The 19,218-nt window shown below is 41.3% G+C and overlaps 1 protein-coding gene across 1 annotated transcript; it reads left to right on the top strand.

The window, feature by feature from the left end:
- The first annotated feature begins 3,271 nt into the window (after positions 1 to 3,271).
- Positions 3,272 to 15,403, top strand: LOC124545605 (fatty acid-binding protein, muscle-like). The gene is made up of 3 exons (XM_047124553.1): positions 3,272 to 3,386; positions 13,655 to 13,935; positions 15,353 to 15,403. The coding sequence occupies exons 1-3, from the start codon at positions 3,305 to 3,307 to the stop codon at positions 15,401 to 15,403; spliced, it is 414 nt and encodes a 137-aa protein (XP_046980509.1). The 5' UTR covers positions 3,272 to 3,304.
- The last annotated feature ends 3,815 nt before the right edge of the window (positions 15,404 to 19,218 follow it).

The following is a 19,218-nucleotide window of genomic DNA, read 5'->3' as shown; positions in this document are numbered from 1 at the left end:
CAGCCGGCCGTTGTGGCCGCGCGGTTCTAGGCGCTTCAGTCTGGAACCGCGCGACCGCTACGGTCCCAGGTTCGAATCCTCCCTCGGGCATGGATGTGTGTGATGTCCTTAGGTTGGTTAGGTTTAAGTATTTCTAAGTTCTAGGGGACTGATGACTTCAGATATTAAGTCCCATAGTGCTCAGAGCCATTTCAACCAGCACGTGGACAATAAAATGCTCTTCAGTCACTACAAACAGTTCTATTCACTGGATCATCACAGCTACAAGATTGAGGCGTATCGCTGTTGAGTCGGTGCCGTCAAACTATGGAGAAGATAAAGTACTGTGTCTGGTTACTGAATTCAGTTACTACATGAAATATAGTAACTAGACAGTTTCGTAATTGTTCTGGTGAAACGCTAGTGTCTAATACTAGAGAAAGGACTTCACATAACGTCTTCTACATACATTATCCAATATATCCATTATGTATTGAATGATGTTATTGTTGTTGTGGTCTTCAGTCCAGAGATTGGTTTGATGCAGCCCTCCATTCTACTCTATCCTGCGCAAGCTGCTTCTTCTCCATATAACTACTGCAGCCTACATCCTTCTGAACCTGCTTTGTGTATTTATGTCTTGGCCTCCCTCTTCGATTTTTACCCTCCACGCTGCTCTCCAGCACTAAATTCGTGATCCCTTGATGCCTCAGAACATGTGCCACGAACCGAAACCTTCTTCTAGTCAAGGTGTGTGACAAATTCCTTTTCTCCCCAATTCTATTCAGTACTTCCCCACTAGATACATGATCTACCCATCTAATCTTCAGCATTTTTCTGTAGCGCCACATTTCGAAAGTTTCTTTCTCTTCTTGTCCAAACTAGTTATTGTCCATGTTTCACTTCCATACCTGGCTACACTCTATGCAAATACTCTACTGGCCATTAAAATTGCTACACCAAGACGAAATGCAGATGATAAAAGGGTATTCATTGGACAAATATATTATACTAGAACTGACATGTCATTACATTTTCACGCAATTTGGGGGCATAGATCCCGAGGAATCAGTACCCAGAATAACCACCCCTGGCCGTAGTAACGGCCATGATACGCCTGGGCATTGAATCGAACAGAGCTTGGATGGCGTGTACAGATACAGCTACAGATACAGATGCAGGTTCAACACGATACCACAGTTCATCAAGAGTAATGACTGGCGTATTGTGACGAGCCAGTTGCTCAGCCACCATTGACCAGACGTTTTCAAATGGTGAGAGATCTGGAGAATGCGCTGGCCAGGACAGCAGTCGAACATTTGCAACAAGCGGTCGTGCATTATTCTGTTGAAATGTAGGGTTTCGCAGGGTTCGAATGAAGGGTAGAGCCACGGGTCGTAACACATCTGAAATGTAACGTCCACTGTTCAAATTGACGTCAATGCGAACAAGAGGTGACCGAGACGTGGCACCCCATACCATCACGCCGGGGAATACGCCAGTATGGCGATGACGAATACACGCTTCCAATGTGCGTTCACCGCGATGTCACCAAAAACGGATGCGACCATCATGATGCTGTAAACAGAACCCGGATTCATTCGAAAAAATGACGTTTTGCCTTCGTGCACCCAGGTTCGTCGTTGAGTACACTATCGCAGGCGCTCCTGTCTGTTATGGAGCGTCAAGGGTAACCACAGCCATGGTCTCAGAGCTGACAGTCCATGCTGCTGCAAACGTCGTCGAACTGTTCGTACAGATGGTTGTTGTCTTGAATACGTCCCCATCTGTTGACTCAGGGATCGAGACCTGGCTGCACGATCCGTTACAGCCATGCAGATAAGATGCCTGTCGTGTCGACTGCTAGTGATACGAGGCCGTTGGGATCCAGCACGGCGTTCCGTATTACCCTCCTGAACCCACCGATTCCATATTCTGCTAACAGTCATTGGATCTCGACCAACTCGAGCAGCAATGTCGCGTTACGATAAACCGCAATCGCGATAGGCAACAATCCGACCTTTGTCAAAGTCGGAAACGTGATGGTACGCACTTCTCCTTCTTACACGAGGTATCACAACAACGTTTCACCAGGCAACGCCGGTCAACTGCTGTTTGTGTATGAGAAATCGGATGGAAACTTTCTTCATGTCAGCACGTTGTAGGTGTCGCCACCGGCGCCAAGCCTGTGTGAATGCTGTGAAAAGCTAATCATTTGCATATCACAGCATCTTATTCCTGTCAGTTAAATTTCGCGTCTGTAGCAGGTCATCTTCGTAGTATAGCAATTTTAATGGCCAGTAGTGTACTTTCAGAAAAGACTTCCTGTCACTTAAATCTATACTCGATTATAAAAACTTTCTCTTCTTCCGAAAAACTTTACTTCCCCTTGCCAGGTCACATTTTACATCCTCTCTACTTCGACCATCATCAGTTATTTTTCTCCCCAAATAGCAAAACTCATCTACTACTGCAAGTGTCTCATTTTCTAATATAATTTAATTCCACTAAATTGAGTTGCTTTTGTTGATTTTCATGTTGTATCCTCCTTTCAAGAGACTGTCCATTCCATTCAACTGCTCTTACAAGTCATTTTCCGTCTCTGGCAGAATTACAATGTCATCGGCAAACTTCAAAGTTTTTATTTCTTCTTCATGCATTTTAACTCCTACTCCAAATTTTTCTTTTGTTTCCCTTACTGCTTGCTCAATATACAGTTTTAATAACACTGGGAATAGGTTACAACCCTTTCTTACTCCCTTCCCAACCACTGCTTCCCTTCCGTGCCCGTCGACTCTTATGATTTCCAACTGGTTTCTGTAGAAATTGTAAATAGTCTTTCGCTCCCTGTATTTGACCCCTGCCACGTTCAGAATTTGAAAGAGAATATTCCAGTCAACATTGTAAAAAACTTTCTCTAAGTCTACAAATGCTAGAAACGTGGGTTTGCCTTTCCTTTATCTTCTACGATAAGTCGTAAGGTCAATATTGCCTCAGGTTTCCAGCATTTCCACGGAATCCAAACTGAGGATAGAATGATGAAGGATGTGATAGCCATATCAAATTTCTCGGCTTCGTAGAAGGTGTACGACTCAACACGATACGTCCGTCATAAACAGATATGCTTTGTATCACCTGTCACGTGTACGAATTACGCAAGTGCCGGATATCGTCTTCGTACTCAGATACTGAACCGTTCCTTATCAAAGGAAGTGACGGCTGAGTTAAGGATACGGTTCGATAATAAATAAACGGCCACACAGCCACAAGACGTTGTGGGCTCTCTATTTCAGCCGCTACACTTGAGAGAAGCAAGGCGTTCAAGATGGTGAAACAGTTCTCAGGAAAGAGCTACGCTCTCGACGTGGCCAGCTTGGAGAACATGGAGGCGTTCCTCGACGCCAGCGGTGAGTGAATAGATCACTTAACATTTATTAACTCTGGAACATATCTTATATCTACATTACGAAAAAGTAAAAAAAAGGTAAGGCTCTGTTTACACTGCAGCAGAAAGGTCTGTACATTTGGCCAGAGTTACGTGAAATGTAGGCGGAAAACTTAAGAGTGAACACACTGCAGAGTTCTTGGACTTTTTCGAATAGAGTGTGCAATTACATAGAAAGTTTATAGGATTAGGTGGTATTAAATCAGTATATATGAAAACACAACTGCGTCATTCCGATCAAATTTTTCAAGCGGTTTACGGGGGGAACAAAGAAGAAGCCTCCACTAAGATTGCGCTAAACAAAAGGAGTCAAAAGTATTATCGGCTTATGCACGGATGGCCAACCCTTTGATCATCTTATGCACTAAGAAACAACATCGAAGCCTCAAACACCAATCCACGTTTTAAAAGGACTTTCTTCAGAATTACTTCATTTAACAATGAAAGACTGCTTTACTGGAATTAAGTATCATGGACTGAACTATGCAAACGTCGTAGAATTATGTTGAGGAAAAAACAGAACACCTTGAACGACTGAAGATAGAACGTCCATGCAGAACATGTACAGAAGTATGTTCTGGAGAAATGATTAGCATTTGAACAACGTCGGCTCGCGGGTTCAGTGTCAACACCAATATCGCGGTGCAACACCACCTACCGGTAAAATGTGCCTGCGACTCTCGTTCTCGCTATATGGCAAGGGTAATGGATCAGTGTGACTTGAGCAGACATGCTGGATGCCTCGCATGCATGAAGCGTGCTATCAAATCAGTGAATCTGAATGAGGGCGTAGATTGACATGAGAGAATGTGATGCATGCATCCGATAAACTGCTGTTTGCGTGGGAGGAAGTGTTTCGACAGTACAAACGGGTGTGTGCCGAATGGTTCACGGAAGGCTGTAGAACACGACAAGACGGGTCAGGTAGTACCACCCAGAGGACATGGAAGCCTCATCCTTATGTCATTACAGATCAGATGTGTGTCTGCGTCCTCCTCAGCTGTAACAATACATCGTACACTATTAGGGTTGACAGTCTGTCGCAGTTCATTACAGCATGGCTTACGTACGCGCCACCTTTGACGAATGTGCAGAAACATACTGGGCAGCGGTGGTGTATGAAACGACGTCATCGCAGACAGGGACGGCATCAGATAGTGTTTTCGGAGGAATCCAGGTGTGTTTGAAAAAGATGGCCGCTTGCTGGTTCGCTACAGAAGTCGGGAACAGCATCTCAGTGACTGCATTCGCGCAAGAAATACAGCGCAAAATCAAGACCCTATGGTGTGAGATGCTATTGGGTACAAATACAAATCACAGTTGGTGCATGTCCAGGACACTGTGGCCAGTGCGACCTTCGTGGACGCGACTGCTACGGTCGCAGGTTCGAATCCTGCCTCGGGCATGGACGTGTGTGATGTCCTTAGGTTAGTTAGGTTTAAGTAGTTCTAAGTTCTAGGGGACTGATGACCACAGCTGTTAAGTCCCATAGTGCTCAGAGCCACATTCGTGGATGACGTCCTGCAACCCGTGGCCATATCCTTTCTGCACAACATCCCAGACGGCATTTTTCAACCAGACAATGCACGACGACAGGTTGCCGCAAGAGCACGTGCTTCTTTGCGTCACAGGATGTCGTCCTTTTGCCTCAGCCCACCTGACCACCAGGCTTGTCGCCACTCGAACACATGTGGGATATGGTGAAACGACAGGTGCAGCGCCGTGACCCAGTGCCAAGCACCACGATGAACTTTGGAACCAGATGAACGCAGCATGTATGGCTACACTACAGGACACCATTCGCGTCTTACACGCGTCAGTGCCACCAAGCGTGGAAGAAGCTATGACGGTGCATGGCGGACCCTGTGCCTACTAGGCAACAGAACACGTTCTGAACCGAGGTGACTGAATGCTAATCATTTCTGCAGAACATACTAATGTACAATTCTGTTAATATGAGGGTCCTATTAAGGGTGTTCTGTTTTTATGGACATGAGAGCATTAATGGTACGAGGGACACCCAAAGGAGAGAGTCTTACTTTAGACGTAGAAAGACTCCTGCACTGTCACAAAGTAGTACAAACGACGCATCACAGTATTCGAATTTTTGAAGCCAATCAATTTGGCATATTCAAAAATAAAAACACATAATGGAAAATTGTAACTGACCCATCATCATCTGGGGGTATAACAGTACAGACAGAAACGTCGAACAACTATGGGCAGAACAAGAAGACCTTAAACTCCTACACGATTCGAAGCATCGGGGATGTAATCTGAACAATATACAGATCAGGAGTGCCCTCGACCAACAAACATGTCGTGAAATTTGTAGGAGATCCGATACCCAGAGCTCAACATTGGCCAGTCACAAGTGGTATCAGATGGTCTATGACTCTGAAAATGTTTCACTTTAATCGCGTTTCAAGTTCAAGAAGGCAAGGTGGAATGATTTCGAACTAGAGATGGAGCAAGTGATAACGAATGACATAAAATTACAGGATTTTTGTAGACGTAACGGAGAGAGTATCACGTAAGCATATTATACGGTAAGACAGGACTCTAAACCTAGTGGGACTAACACAGCACGTCAAACAGTTACTCAGTGCGTACCGAGAACACTTTGACGAAGACTCCTTTGCTAAAAGAAGCCAAAACCGCAGGCGAAGTCTAGACCGCACCACACAATGATGGATGGAAAGAAAAATAGATGGAACTGCTGAATGATCTGGACATGACACATGATAGGGGGCTTTTCTCTTTGGGTCATCAGTCATCTAACGGCCGATGTGGCCAAGCGGTTCTAGGCGCTACAGTCTGGAACCACGCAACCGCTACGGTCGCAGGTTCGAATCCTGCGTCGGGCATGGATGTGTGTGATGTCCTTAGGTTAGTTAGGTTTAAGTAGTTCTAAGTTCAAGGGGACTGCTGACCTCAGAAATTAAGTCCCATAGTGCTCACAGCTATCTGAACCATTTCCCCATCAGTCATCTGACTAGTCGGCTGCGGCTCGGCATGGTCTCCTCTCCTGTGGCAAGCTCTATTTCACAGTAGCACTTGCACCCTACTTCTTCAATTACGTGTAGGATATATTCCTGTCTTTGTCTTTCCCTTCCCCTAGAGTTTTTACCCTTTACAGATCCCTCTAGTCCCATGGAAGCCACTCCCTAGTGTCTTAAAAAGCACACATCAAAAAAAGTTTTCCATCACTTCGGATCCGAGAGTGCCGGAGCCTGTACAGAAAATATAATAGAGATCAACATCAACATAATTTCCGCCCTTCTTATTGTTCATGGCAACCACACATTGCGTGTTGTACCACCATACAGCGATACCTTCAGATTGCTCTACACACCGGTACCTCTACTACCCAGTAGCATGTCCTCCTGCACTGATACACGACTGTATTCGTCGTGGCATACTATCCACAAGTTCATGATGCACTGTTAATCCAGATTGTCCCTCTTCTCGACGGCGATACGGCGGCGTAGATCCCTCAGAGTCGTTGGTGGGTCACGTCGTCCATAAACAGGCCTTTTTAATCTATCCCAGACATAATCGATAGGGTTCATGTCTGGAGAACATGCTGGCCACTCTAGTCGAGCGATGTCGTTATCCTGAAGGAAGTCACTCACTTTATGGGGTCGCGAATTTTCGTTCATGAAGACAAATGCCATGCCGCCAAAATGCTGCCGATATGGTTGCACTATCGGTTGGAGGATGGCACGCACAGATCGTACAGCCATTACGGAGCCTTCCGTGACCGCCAGGACAATACATTGGCCCCACATAATGCCACCCCAAAACGCAGGGAAGCTCCACCTTGCTACACTCGCTGGACAATGTGTCTAAGGCATTCAGCCTGACCGGATTGCCTGCAAACACGTCTTTGACGATTGTCTGGTTGAGGGCATATGCGACACTCATGGTGAAGAGAACGTGATGCCAATCCGCAGCAGTCCATTCGTCACGTTGTTGGGCCCATCTGTACCTCGCTGCATGGTGTCGTGGTTGCAAAGATGGACCTTGGCATGGACGATGGGAGTGAAGGTGCCCGTCATGCAGCCTATTGCGCAGTTTGAGTCGTAACACGTCGTCCTGTGGCTGCACGAAAGGCGTTATTCAACGTGTTGGCGTTGCTGACAGGGTTCCTCCAAGCCATAATCCGTAGATAGCGGTCATTCACTGCAGTGGTAGTCCTTGGGCGGCCTGAGCTAGAGATGTCATCTCCTCGTCCGAACAACATCGCTTTTTTTCACTCCTAGACGTCTGGACACTTCCATTGTTGAGAGTCCTTCGTGACACAAGGTAAGAATGCGGATGCGATCGAACCGCGGTATTGACCGTCTTGTCATGGTTGAACTACGGGCAACACGAGCCGTGTACCTCCTTCCTGGTGGAATGACCTGAACTGATCGGCTTTCGGTCCCCCTCCGTCCAATAGGCACTGTCCATGCACGATTATTTACATCTATTGGCGCGTTTAGTGACGTCTCTGAACAGTCAAACGGACTGTATCTGTGTTAAAATATCCACAGTCAACCTCTATCTTCACGAGTTCTGGGAACCGAGGTGATGCAAAACTTTTTTTGATCTGTGTATATCCTATCATCCAGTACGTTCATCTTGCCAGTACTTTCCATAAGTTCCTTTCTTCGCTGATTGTATAGAGAACCTTCTCATGTCCTGTATTATCAGTTCGTCCAATTTTCTTGCAGCACGGCATGTCAAACGCTTCGATTCTGTTATGTTCCAGTTTTTTCACAGACCACGATTCACTACCATATAAAACTGTGCTCCAAAATTCTTCTTTAAATATAAGCCCATGTTTCATGCCATCAGACTTTTTCGGCCAGGAGTACCTTCTTTCCCTGTTCTAGTCTGCTTTGTATGTCCTTCTTGCTTCCTCCACCGTGGATTATTTTGATTCCAAGGTATCAGAATTCCTTAACTTCGTACAGCAAACGTCCATGAAAATTAATAAAGAACAGCAGCAATTATCCACAGGATGACACGTGGTCGGTTGGTCCCGATGGGCCACTTGTGGCCTGAAGCAATTATCCAGGTGTAGCTCGATATAATTCCAACTATGTTACACCAAACCAACTTCCTTATCATGTCATTAACAATGAGTAAATAATAAATAAAATAAAATCACGATAAGTGCTAAGAGAAAGAGAAGAACACAAGATGATAGGAGAACCAACCATCTCCATAGAGTAACTAAGGAAGCAATAAACCAGACACAGGAAAACAAAGCAGCAAGCCCGGACGATATTCGAACTGAACAAATTTAACGTTTTGATCTGGTGACTAAGAACCGGTTAATGAAAATGTTCAGTATGTCCTTTCTGGACTACCGGATCCAAAGATTATGGCGAAACACCCACTTAGTGGCTTTGCTTAAATATGGGAAGGAACCCTCAGATCCGAAAACTTTCGCTCAGCATCCGTCCTACCCTATTATTACAGAATTTTTGAACGAATGCTTTATAAGAAAGTCGCAGGAAAAATAAACGAGATGATAAAACCAGAAGAGGAAATTTTCGGGCCTGGAAATCATACTGTGGACAAATACTTAAATTTACTCAGCTCATAGAAGATAGCTGTGCGGAACAGTTTTTGATGCGAGACTTTTTCATTGATTTAACAGCAGCGTATGCAACAGTTAACCACAAAAAAATTACTTTGCACATTGTGTAAATTAACAAAAGACTTTAGACCCAGTTGCCTAATAATAGGAAGTTCAGTGTCACCCTACAACAGAAAAACTGCAGATGGAGAAATAAAAAAAGATAATACAGCTTACCGGGGGAAGCGTATTGGCTCCTCTGTTATACAAAGTTCATACCAACGATATACCAAATTATTCGTCTATATGAACAGGATGTTAATCACATTCGGGGGTAAAAATTTGCTGAGACAGAAATTAAACTCTCGAAAGCCTTGGAGAACCTTATAATATACCCAGAGCAGTCTAACAGTCTGCTGAAACCGAATCCTAAGAAGAACCATCTCTGCAGTTCTCACCTCTACAATTAAGAATCTACAGCAAAGATTTACATAAAATGGGGGGGGGGGGGGGGAGGGGGGGACGTGCCCCTGGAGCATGAACCTAATCCGATCTAGGTGTCAGATTTGACGGTACTCTTTCTTTCAAACACCACTGCACTGAATGAAATGGAAAAGGTATCTCAGGGAGCTATCTACTGAGAAACTGACTGGTACATCATGGGCAAAGCATCCCGAGTTTTTAAATGCCACTGCAGTGGGCTAGTGTATACCGCTGAGGTGAGAAACATCAGCTCATTCAAATAAAGTAGACGTTTCCCTTAATGAGACAGCAAGAATTATTACTGGATGCTTGAGACATATACCGTTGGCCGCTGTTTACCCTTTCGCAAATATAGCTACATCCCAAACTTCATAAACAGTTGCTGCAGACGAAGAATTGTAGATGCGAACAGAAGGCCCAAGACATACGCTACACTTGGTATCCCAGGAGGAAAGGTCGGTATTCATGGATGTGATGGGATCCACCTTTCGAGGCAAGAAGGTACAGTAAACATGCGCTCTGAAGTGCATACATTAAGAGCTATGAGCACTTGTTCAACTTCGCTATCTGTTATGCTGCAGGCTCTGTACTTCCCTTATTTTGAAAGGAGGTAGTATGAAAAAACAGGAAACAATTATTCAGTGAACATGACCTCTAAAATGCATAACTTAAGAGCTATGGGCACTTGTTCTGTAGAAAAAGTGTATTTCCCAGCATCGAAGATGAGCAAGTGCTCATGTAATGACTTTAGAGCCCATGTTAACTCGACACATTTTCTTGTTTTGGCCCGTACTACCACATTTCAAAACATGTAAAGCAAAGAGCCTGCAGTAGTAGGGATTGCTTTCACAGTATCAAAGATGAAAGACAGCTCGTAGCTCATATGATTTGCATTTCAGAGTTCTTATTTACTAGTGTTTTGTGCTTAGAATGATCCTTTCTGTCATATCCTTGAATACTGACCATCCACCTGGGGCAACCTCGATAACGACACTGTTTTCACCCCCCACCCCCACCCCTTTACAACCACACTTGAGATCCGACTTCTAGAGCCATCTGTACGGCCGGAGACACCAGTTAACTTTATTTACGAATTGAAAGAAGGTCCGTGAGGGCCACAGACTTGCGTACCCCACATGAAGAACATTCAGTCGCCTATGATAAGGAGTCTCTAAATGCGAAAAGATCCTTAACAAATAGGAATATGTAGAGGACGACTTATGAGACTCCTCTTGTGCGAAGCAGTAAATTTGCAAGACTTAAGTTTTACCGAAGGACAGCACTGTAAAAACTGCAGAGTACTGGAATAGGAAGAATTAGTGCACAACTGACACGGAATATAAAGTAATTAAGTACTGGATTATCATTATTTTTCAGAACCTCTGGTATGAACATGTATTGACAAATATTCGCCGTTATTAAATTGCCATACACGTCCTACTTTCTTGAAACGTGGTGCGGAAAACAATGTCAGTTAACTAAAAAATGGAAAACAGCATGGAAGAACGCTGGAAAGGTCAATTACAAAACCTTTAGCAAATCAAAGTTCTCTGGTACCTCCTGCTATCATAAACAGCTGATAGCATTTCGAACAGAAATCTGTGCACGCGTTCTCAACTGAGATATTTGATGTATGTCATTGTCTCACGACTTTATAACAAAGGCTACATGAGGATATTAACGTACCGTTATGGATGACGACATCAATATTTTTTATTTTAGAGAAGTTAATTTACTCACGATTTACACATCAAATCGCTGATTGTATGGGAAAAGAACAGATCAACTGATATTGATATTTACAGAATGGAAAGAACATCCTATGGTAGGCTGAAACTATCTTAGAAGAGTGAGCTGGAAACTAGTGTCATGCAGACGAATGTGTAAATGTTTTGGCTGGAGTCACCTCTAAACTTGAGGTGAAAATAGCGACGTATTCAGGGTTTATTTTCTATTCATCACTTTGGGAGAAAACGTACACATTTTACCTAAGAACAAAAATTAGGAATGCAAACCATAGACAGCTGCAGACCAGAACTTAGTAACAAGAAATTTCGATTTTGTGTTTTCTTGCACCAGACATAAAAAAAATTCTTTAATCTGAGCATTGGTTAACGCTGGGGATCCCTTTCCAACATCGTTGCAATCTTCTTTCAAAGCATAAAAGTTGTGCTGCATTATATACAACTGATCAACCACTTTTCTGTATGACTGCCATGTGTATTTCTGTTTAGAATACAATTATTTTGTGTGTAGCTATTAAGAATATTCTGTGTAGATGAATCATTGTAAGTGATACGTCATCTCAGAAAAAAAAATGTTACTCAACATCAATGCGCCTAACTGTAGCTCTTCTTAACATATGAATAGATATAATTGACTGTTAGAAGTGTGCTGTGTGTTCAGATCCACATACATTAATAAAAAGCTAAAACCAGCTAAAAGTTTCTAGGGCCAGTAAAAATTTGATTTTATACGTTTCATGTAATTATTGGCCGCATTCAAAAATGTAAAATAATGTTATGACCTACTCATTACGAGACGTAATCCAACGTTAAAGTTTTAATACTACAAGTTCTGTTTTAAAGTTAGAGATTGTGTACATGTCTAGAAACATCGTATCTCATGCTTTGCACATTACCCAGGCTCATCCTGCATTTGAAAATCAGAACACTTGACACACAATTTCAAACCTTTTCGAAACTTTTTCTCGCTGATACCAAAAACAGAAAATAATGAAATCATAGAAATTTTTCCTGTTTTGCAGTTCATGCAGTAAAAACTGATCATCAGGCACGATGTTTTATTACTTCCTTACTACTAAGTCCGTTTGGAACACCTTTTGGACACGGTAGGCATAAATGCCACAGATTGTGGCTGCAATATTATATTTTATGCAGCACATAGTGCAGGATGTGGGACGTTGTAGACATTGATATGCATGAAAAACTAACTATTCTTAAAATTTATCGCAAATTTACCAGATTATACTCATCCAGTGTTTCATCATGAGAGCACCAGCTTCAAACACGTGAAATATAATTTCAAGACTTTTCTAAAGTTGTTCTCCCTTAAAAGCTCACAAAATAATGAAAGAAAACAATTTATCAATTAGTAAATGTTCATTTTGCATTCAGTAAAAAGATCGGCACCAAGAGTGACTTTCAGTTTATTATTTCTTTACCACCAATTACATGCGTGTACGATCAATTACATAACGGATCAGGGTAGAAGGTTTCGGGTTTATAACATGTTGGACCATGTAATCTTACGACAAAGATGATATAAACTGATGTTAATAACGAAACATCTTGTGAGTAAAGGAAACTCGCATTACACAAAAGCATATCATTAGAATTATGTATGGAGCTCATCTGCAATGTGAGTAATCATTTTAAGCATGTGTACATCTTCCATTGTTATGTAACACCAACTATCTATGGAATATGTGACAGTAGTCCTGTAGTGTTTACTTATCACAGATTGAAAATACCACTTCAGTTGTAATACTCTTTTTAGTTAAAGCACGACCAGTTTCAGGCTCTTATATGCCCATCATCAGGTGCTATACTGAAACTAAACTAGAGACCAGAACTAATAATAGCTTTTATATGTAGCAGTGCACAAAAAAACAGAAATTAAGTTCCATATAACGTTTTAGAAACTAGCAGTTGAGCTAGGTGTGGTAAAACTTAAGTCAATGTCCAAGTGACACCAGACAATACTACAGGCGGCTGCCTGGGTAAAGAAATATGCAATGAACACCAGGACAGTTATACTTTGCGCTGTGACCCCTAGCACCCCGGTGGGCGAGTGCAGGATGGGGTGTATCACCAGCAACTGCAAAAGATGCAGTAGCATACACGAAGGTGGAAGCAAACTGATAAACCAGAATGGCAAGTGTACTGCCATTTGTTTATGGGAAGAAGAACGTGGGACCACTAGCCCCCTGCTATTTTGTGTATACTACTACATGTAAAAGTTATTAGCTCCGGTCTCTTGTTTATTTTCAGTATAAGACCTGGTGATGGGCATGTAAGATCCCAAAACCGGTATTGCTTCAAATAAAAATAACCTTACAACTGAAGCCGTATTATCAACCTCTGCTAGAATCCTCAGTTGCGGATGATCCTCTGACGGACTGTTTGTAGTGTTTACTTAATTTTTCCCCACAGGAGTGACAGACGCCACACACCGCCACCTGGCTCTGTCAGCAAAGGACACCCTGACACTGACACTGGAGGGTGACAAGGTGACGGACGTGACCCAGCTGGGCGAGTACAAACACGTGCTGACATACCGCCTGGGGGAGGAGTTCACAGAGGACACGGCCGGCCGCAAGAGGAAGAGCACCGTCACCCAGAGGGGCGCCGACACACTGGTCAAGGTCGAGAAGTACGAAGACGGCAAGACCGTCACCATAGAGAAGACCTTCAGCGCCGACAAGATGGTCGCGGTGAGTCCCAACACTACACTCCCACTCTCAGCACTCTCTCATTTACACCTGCTCTTATCATATGTCGTATATGAGTGAACATTATGCTGTCACATATTACTGAGTATTGAATAAATTAACAGAAGCATCTTATTTCTGATATTCCAAGCCATAGATGCTGAAAATATTTTAGTGTCAAATTGAAATAAGGCTTAGTTAATGAAAGTGAGCACAGACAATCAACAAGTCACACATCCTCAGATGCTGCTGCCAGTTTTAATCAGCATTCTGAATTCATGAAGATGTGCTTCAAAATACTAATAATTTTTATGAAAGCTTGTAAAAACTGACTTCTGGAAGAGAATCCCGATTAGAATAATTTGATCCTATATATCACCTACAATTATTTTGATGAAGTACTCTCACAGAATGCTAGGACTATCAAATGCAGTATCATCTTTTGTTCTTCTTCTATGTAGCTGTGCCTATAATATTGTTGAGTATACTGCTTTATATTCAGTCACGTTTGGTGTTAACGGTCATTAGTACTTTCTTTCGCTGTTCGTCCTTCACAGTTTATGTGGCATTTCTACAGTCTCAGGATTAAACAGTTTTTAAATGGATTTGTATTCTCCATCAGATAACACAGGGTATCCTTACTGAAAATGTCACTAACACTCTGAACTTCATTCAGTGAGTGATCTACTTCATCTTCGAATGTCAGATGACTGAATTCTCAGTTCTTCTTGTCAAGCCTTCAGTAAAAAACTTGATCAGAGTAATCAATACAACAGTAGTATTAAGTGTCATCCTCATAAATGTTACCTACAACAGCAGCGAAAATTTTCGTATTTTATTGTCATATAATTTGTATTCGCATATATTCTCTCTCTCTCTCTCACTCTCTCTCTCTCTCTCTCTCTCTCTGTCTCTCTCTCTCTCTCTCTCTCTCTCTCTCTCTCTCTCTCTCTCTCTCTCTCTCTCTCTTTTTGTCTCTCTCTCTCTCTCTCTCTCTCTCTCACACACACACACACACACACACACACACACACACACACAAGAATTTATTCAAATGGACTCTGGCCTCAAAAGCCTTTGTCCTTACATTAAAAACTAATTTAGTGATGAACTACGAAATCACTGTAAACAAAGTCAAGTTATCAGTATTTGATTTCTTACCTATAATGTTATGTATATTCGTTATTTCACTAAATATCAGTATTAATCAACTGAAAAAATTTAGTCTCTTAAGGCATGGAAGACAAAGATATCCACAATGACTCATAATAAATAGAAATAATAAAACAGATTGATATACTGTGTCATAATAAAATAGCTGTATTTGCCTTATTATTGCCAGTTTCGTTACATTATAGATAAGGCACAACAAGAAAACAGCACAATGCTTTTTCTTATCCAGTTTTTTTTTCTTTTACAGACACTCACTATCGGCAACGTCACAGCAAAAAGGATCTACAAGGCAGTTTGAACTCTGTTTTTGAAAATGCAGTGTATTTATTGTGTATACATTGAGAAACTTTCATCGGAAAGATATCCTGACTGTACCCCATCGCTATCTCTTAAGTTATTATATTTTTGTAGTTTGTTTCATGAATAAATTAACGTTAAAACGTTGAGATCCGATCCTATTTGTCACCAATTCTGTTGCTTTATTTTAAAATACAGACCAAAGCGACTAGTATGTAACATGTTGCAGACTGATTCCGGAATTAATAGAGTGAGTACTGGAAAATGCCGTCAAACCTGTTCTCTAAAGTGCTCCTTACACACCGTAGGATGTGGATGAGTGCTTGGTGGGTGAAGGGCTGAATATTTCTTTGCTACAGTAACATACATGCAACTTGTTGGATAGATGTATAACCAACTACTATAGTAATAACACCCAACGATAGCTGCTACAGCAAGACGGAACATGGACCGTTATTGTAAGAAGAGAAATACACTGTGCAACACGACACGTGAATAGTGGACATTTCGTGCACGCCATAAGCGACAACGGCTTTCAGTCAGCTTTCTTCATCTTACCTGCCGCCTTTATTCGTATAGTCAACAACTCTGCTCTAAAGATGATATGCATCAGATATTTCTGCCACAAATATGCCAACATTTGGCAGGAGCTAATTTTTATCGAGTAATATTTTCCTCACTTCCCCTAAATTACTCCTAACGTCCTCTTATTGACGAAATTCAAGACGATTTACTACATAAACTATCCTAAAACCTTCTCTTTGAATGTATCTTCTCTGCCCAAATACTCATCTTCATTGCTTCCCATTATTCTCAAGCTAAACTTTTTGCTTGTAATCCATCTACAGAACTGAGCAGCATTAAGTCTTTTTTACGAAAAGATATTATTGGTGTTCTATATGCTATAACTAGCACTTGGTGATTGTTACGTTGGACATTTATTTTTGTTGTATTCTTTTATTTCTCATCTTAAACTGAGCACACGGAAGGTTGCAGCGTTGATAAGCAGAATTTATCATCAATACTGAACTACTAACCAGCACTATGTCAGAAAGATAAGTTTCGATCAGCAGCTAGTTACAAACACCGATGAAGACGGTGTTCAAAAGAGCAAAAAGGAAAAATAGAAAGCAGTGTAGCAATTATGTTGTTATATAAATTTTCAGCAACACATAGCTACTTTATAGTCTGACTTGCCACAATATCTATCATTATTTATGTAGTGACGTTTCACCATATTGCTTCTGGATGGATTCTAGATGCTGTTGCGACTCTGTATTTGTGGAATTTCTGTAAAGATATCCGTAACTACAAACATTTTTCAATATTCTGCTTCTACTTGCTGGGAATCAAATCTTCATTCAATCGTAAACCGATTCGTGAACAATCGTTTTCATACCATTTGATAGAAAAAATACCAATTGAGGAACCGCTATAACACAACCGTGATTTACCTTAGTATTTCCGAAGACAAGACATGTTAGCGACCAAATGAACATATGAATATGTACAGTACCTACAGAAGATACACAAGCATGCCTGGTTTCAAGTATTGGTTTGTCACTCTTGTTCTTAGAATTAACAAATCTGCATTATACAATTCTAAATTCTCTGTTTGAAACCGTGTTCTACTGGTATTTAGTAACGTATGCTACTGAATTATTGCTGTCAAACACACGACTATGCTGTAGTAAGATGTCTACCGTAAGTGGACAATAAGTGATCCAACTAAACGTTTTGCGAATTAGATAACATCTTTTAGCCCTCTTCTTCATATCGCCTCTTCCATTTCATACACATTACGGCAGGGAGGGCTATTGTGTGCCTTTGAGAAAATCATGGCTAGCTTAGAGTGGGGAAATTATTCGTAATTGAAAATATTTTTATATTGACAATCAGCCTCCTACAATGTAGTATTCAAACCATGAATTGGATTGCGTGAACTGTAGCAAAACAACTATCAAAAAGTTTGCGGAAAACTCGTTTAGGTTTATTTGACAGAAATATCTTTGCACATCAAGCACAATACAAAGTGTTAAAGTTTGTATTAAGAATATAGTTTAATATACGATGATCAAAAACTGTTACTATCAGATCATCGTGCAAGACATATGACACACTCAATTCTTATTTTCTTATTTACAGGATGAAACACTGTCTGCTAGTACTGACTTACTGCTTTGCTTAGCTTCATTTATTGAAGAAACACGTTTTTTAATTTGCTTTAAGTCTGATAAAACACTACATACCACATAATATTATTTTCTGATCGATCACTATAGCCTATATTTTGCTTAACTATTGTTTCTTGACAATGAGAGGACGGTATTTAAATTACTGTGACTAGTAAAGAGTGTCATTAAATTTACAACAGACTACCATATATTACATTGTACTACGTCATGTAATACGCAACGAAGTCATATACTCCCAACCTGAATGAGATAGTGTCAAAAAATTACATATTAGTTAGCAGCAGTTTATCCAATAAAAGAGAAAACCGAAATAGAACCTGCGGTCTGTAATATTTATATAAAATATATATGTGCGAAAGATTATAGTCCGATATATGGTAGCGGTTATAGACAAATTCTATCCACCACACACAACAAACAGCGAAGTGAGTCGATAGTCGCGAAGCAAGACATGTTCCCCACATAAAATAGAGAAAAAATTTCGATTCACTTGCGAAATATTATCCTAGAGGCACACACATATTTATCGAAGGCTAAAACTGGATGCAAATGATTAATGCCAGGAACTGCCCTGATGCAGGGTGTGACGTATAATTTTATATATATAAAGTTGCGATGCCTACAGTGTCACGTCTTTCAGTGTCACACAAATTTTTATTTTTAAAGGTGAACACTTAAGACTATTTCCATGGGTTCGCCCCTCAAATTTCTCCCTCATGTCACAAAATTGTCGTCTGATGTAGTACAAACTGAAAAAAATAAATTCCTTTTAAAGCACAGTTTGATATATAATTTCTATTCAAAACCTTACACCTGGGTCACAGAACAAATCCTACATCGAGAATACTTTACACAAGTTTAAGGGAAGAAATGCTTCCGAGAATTATTACAGTATTTAAAGAACATCAAAATATGAACAGGCTGAAATGAACAAACAGTACATGAGACTATGTTAATCAATTTAACTGTAAAAAGCTAAGGAGCATATTATTAGCAAAATGAGAAATATGCAAAAGTGAAATGCCAAAATGAGCACTTCTCAATTGGGAGTAAATCAAAACAGTCAGAATGGTTGAAAGAGAGCACAATAACATGAGCCATAGGAGCTAAGCAACTAAGCAAATAAGAGAATAGGCAAAAATTGGATGCCAACAAAATGAGAGCTGGCCGAACTCCGTCGGCACTTACACACGGTTGCGCTCGTGGCGGTACCTCGCGGCTCGTACGGAACACTCGAGCCTGCGACCGCAATGCACTCTTAGCGCTCGTGGCGGCGTCTAGCGGCCCCTGAGCAAATTGTGCGATTGCTGTCGCAGGTCGACCCTTAATCTATGATGTTACAAGGGGTAAATTGGAGTCATTCATGTTCATATACAGGCATGTTAACAGTTAACTGACTTACGTGGGTCAACTAAGGTATCAATAAATTTGGAAAAAAAGAAGCATCGGATATTCGAAGGACAGTCATAAAGATTTTTAACATGGCTGTCAATCAGCAACTGTTGTATAACACAAAATTTTGAAAAACACAGCCCTCAGTCGCGAACACAATTAATTTCTAACCTAGGTTTCGGCGTCACAAGAAACACTTTCTTCGGACAAAATTAAAACTAAATGTTGC

The sequence above is a fragment of the Schistocerca americana genome, chromosome 8 (genome assembly GCF_021461395.2).
Source record: "Schistocerca americana isolate TAMUIC-IGC-003095 chromosome 8, iqSchAmer2.1, whole genome shotgun sequence".
NCBI lineage: Eukaryota > Metazoa > Arthropoda > Insecta > Orthoptera > Acrididae > Schistocerca > Schistocerca americana.
The sequence above is the reverse complement of the archived record's forward strand: the minus strand, read 5'-3'. Positions and strand labels throughout refer to the sequence as shown.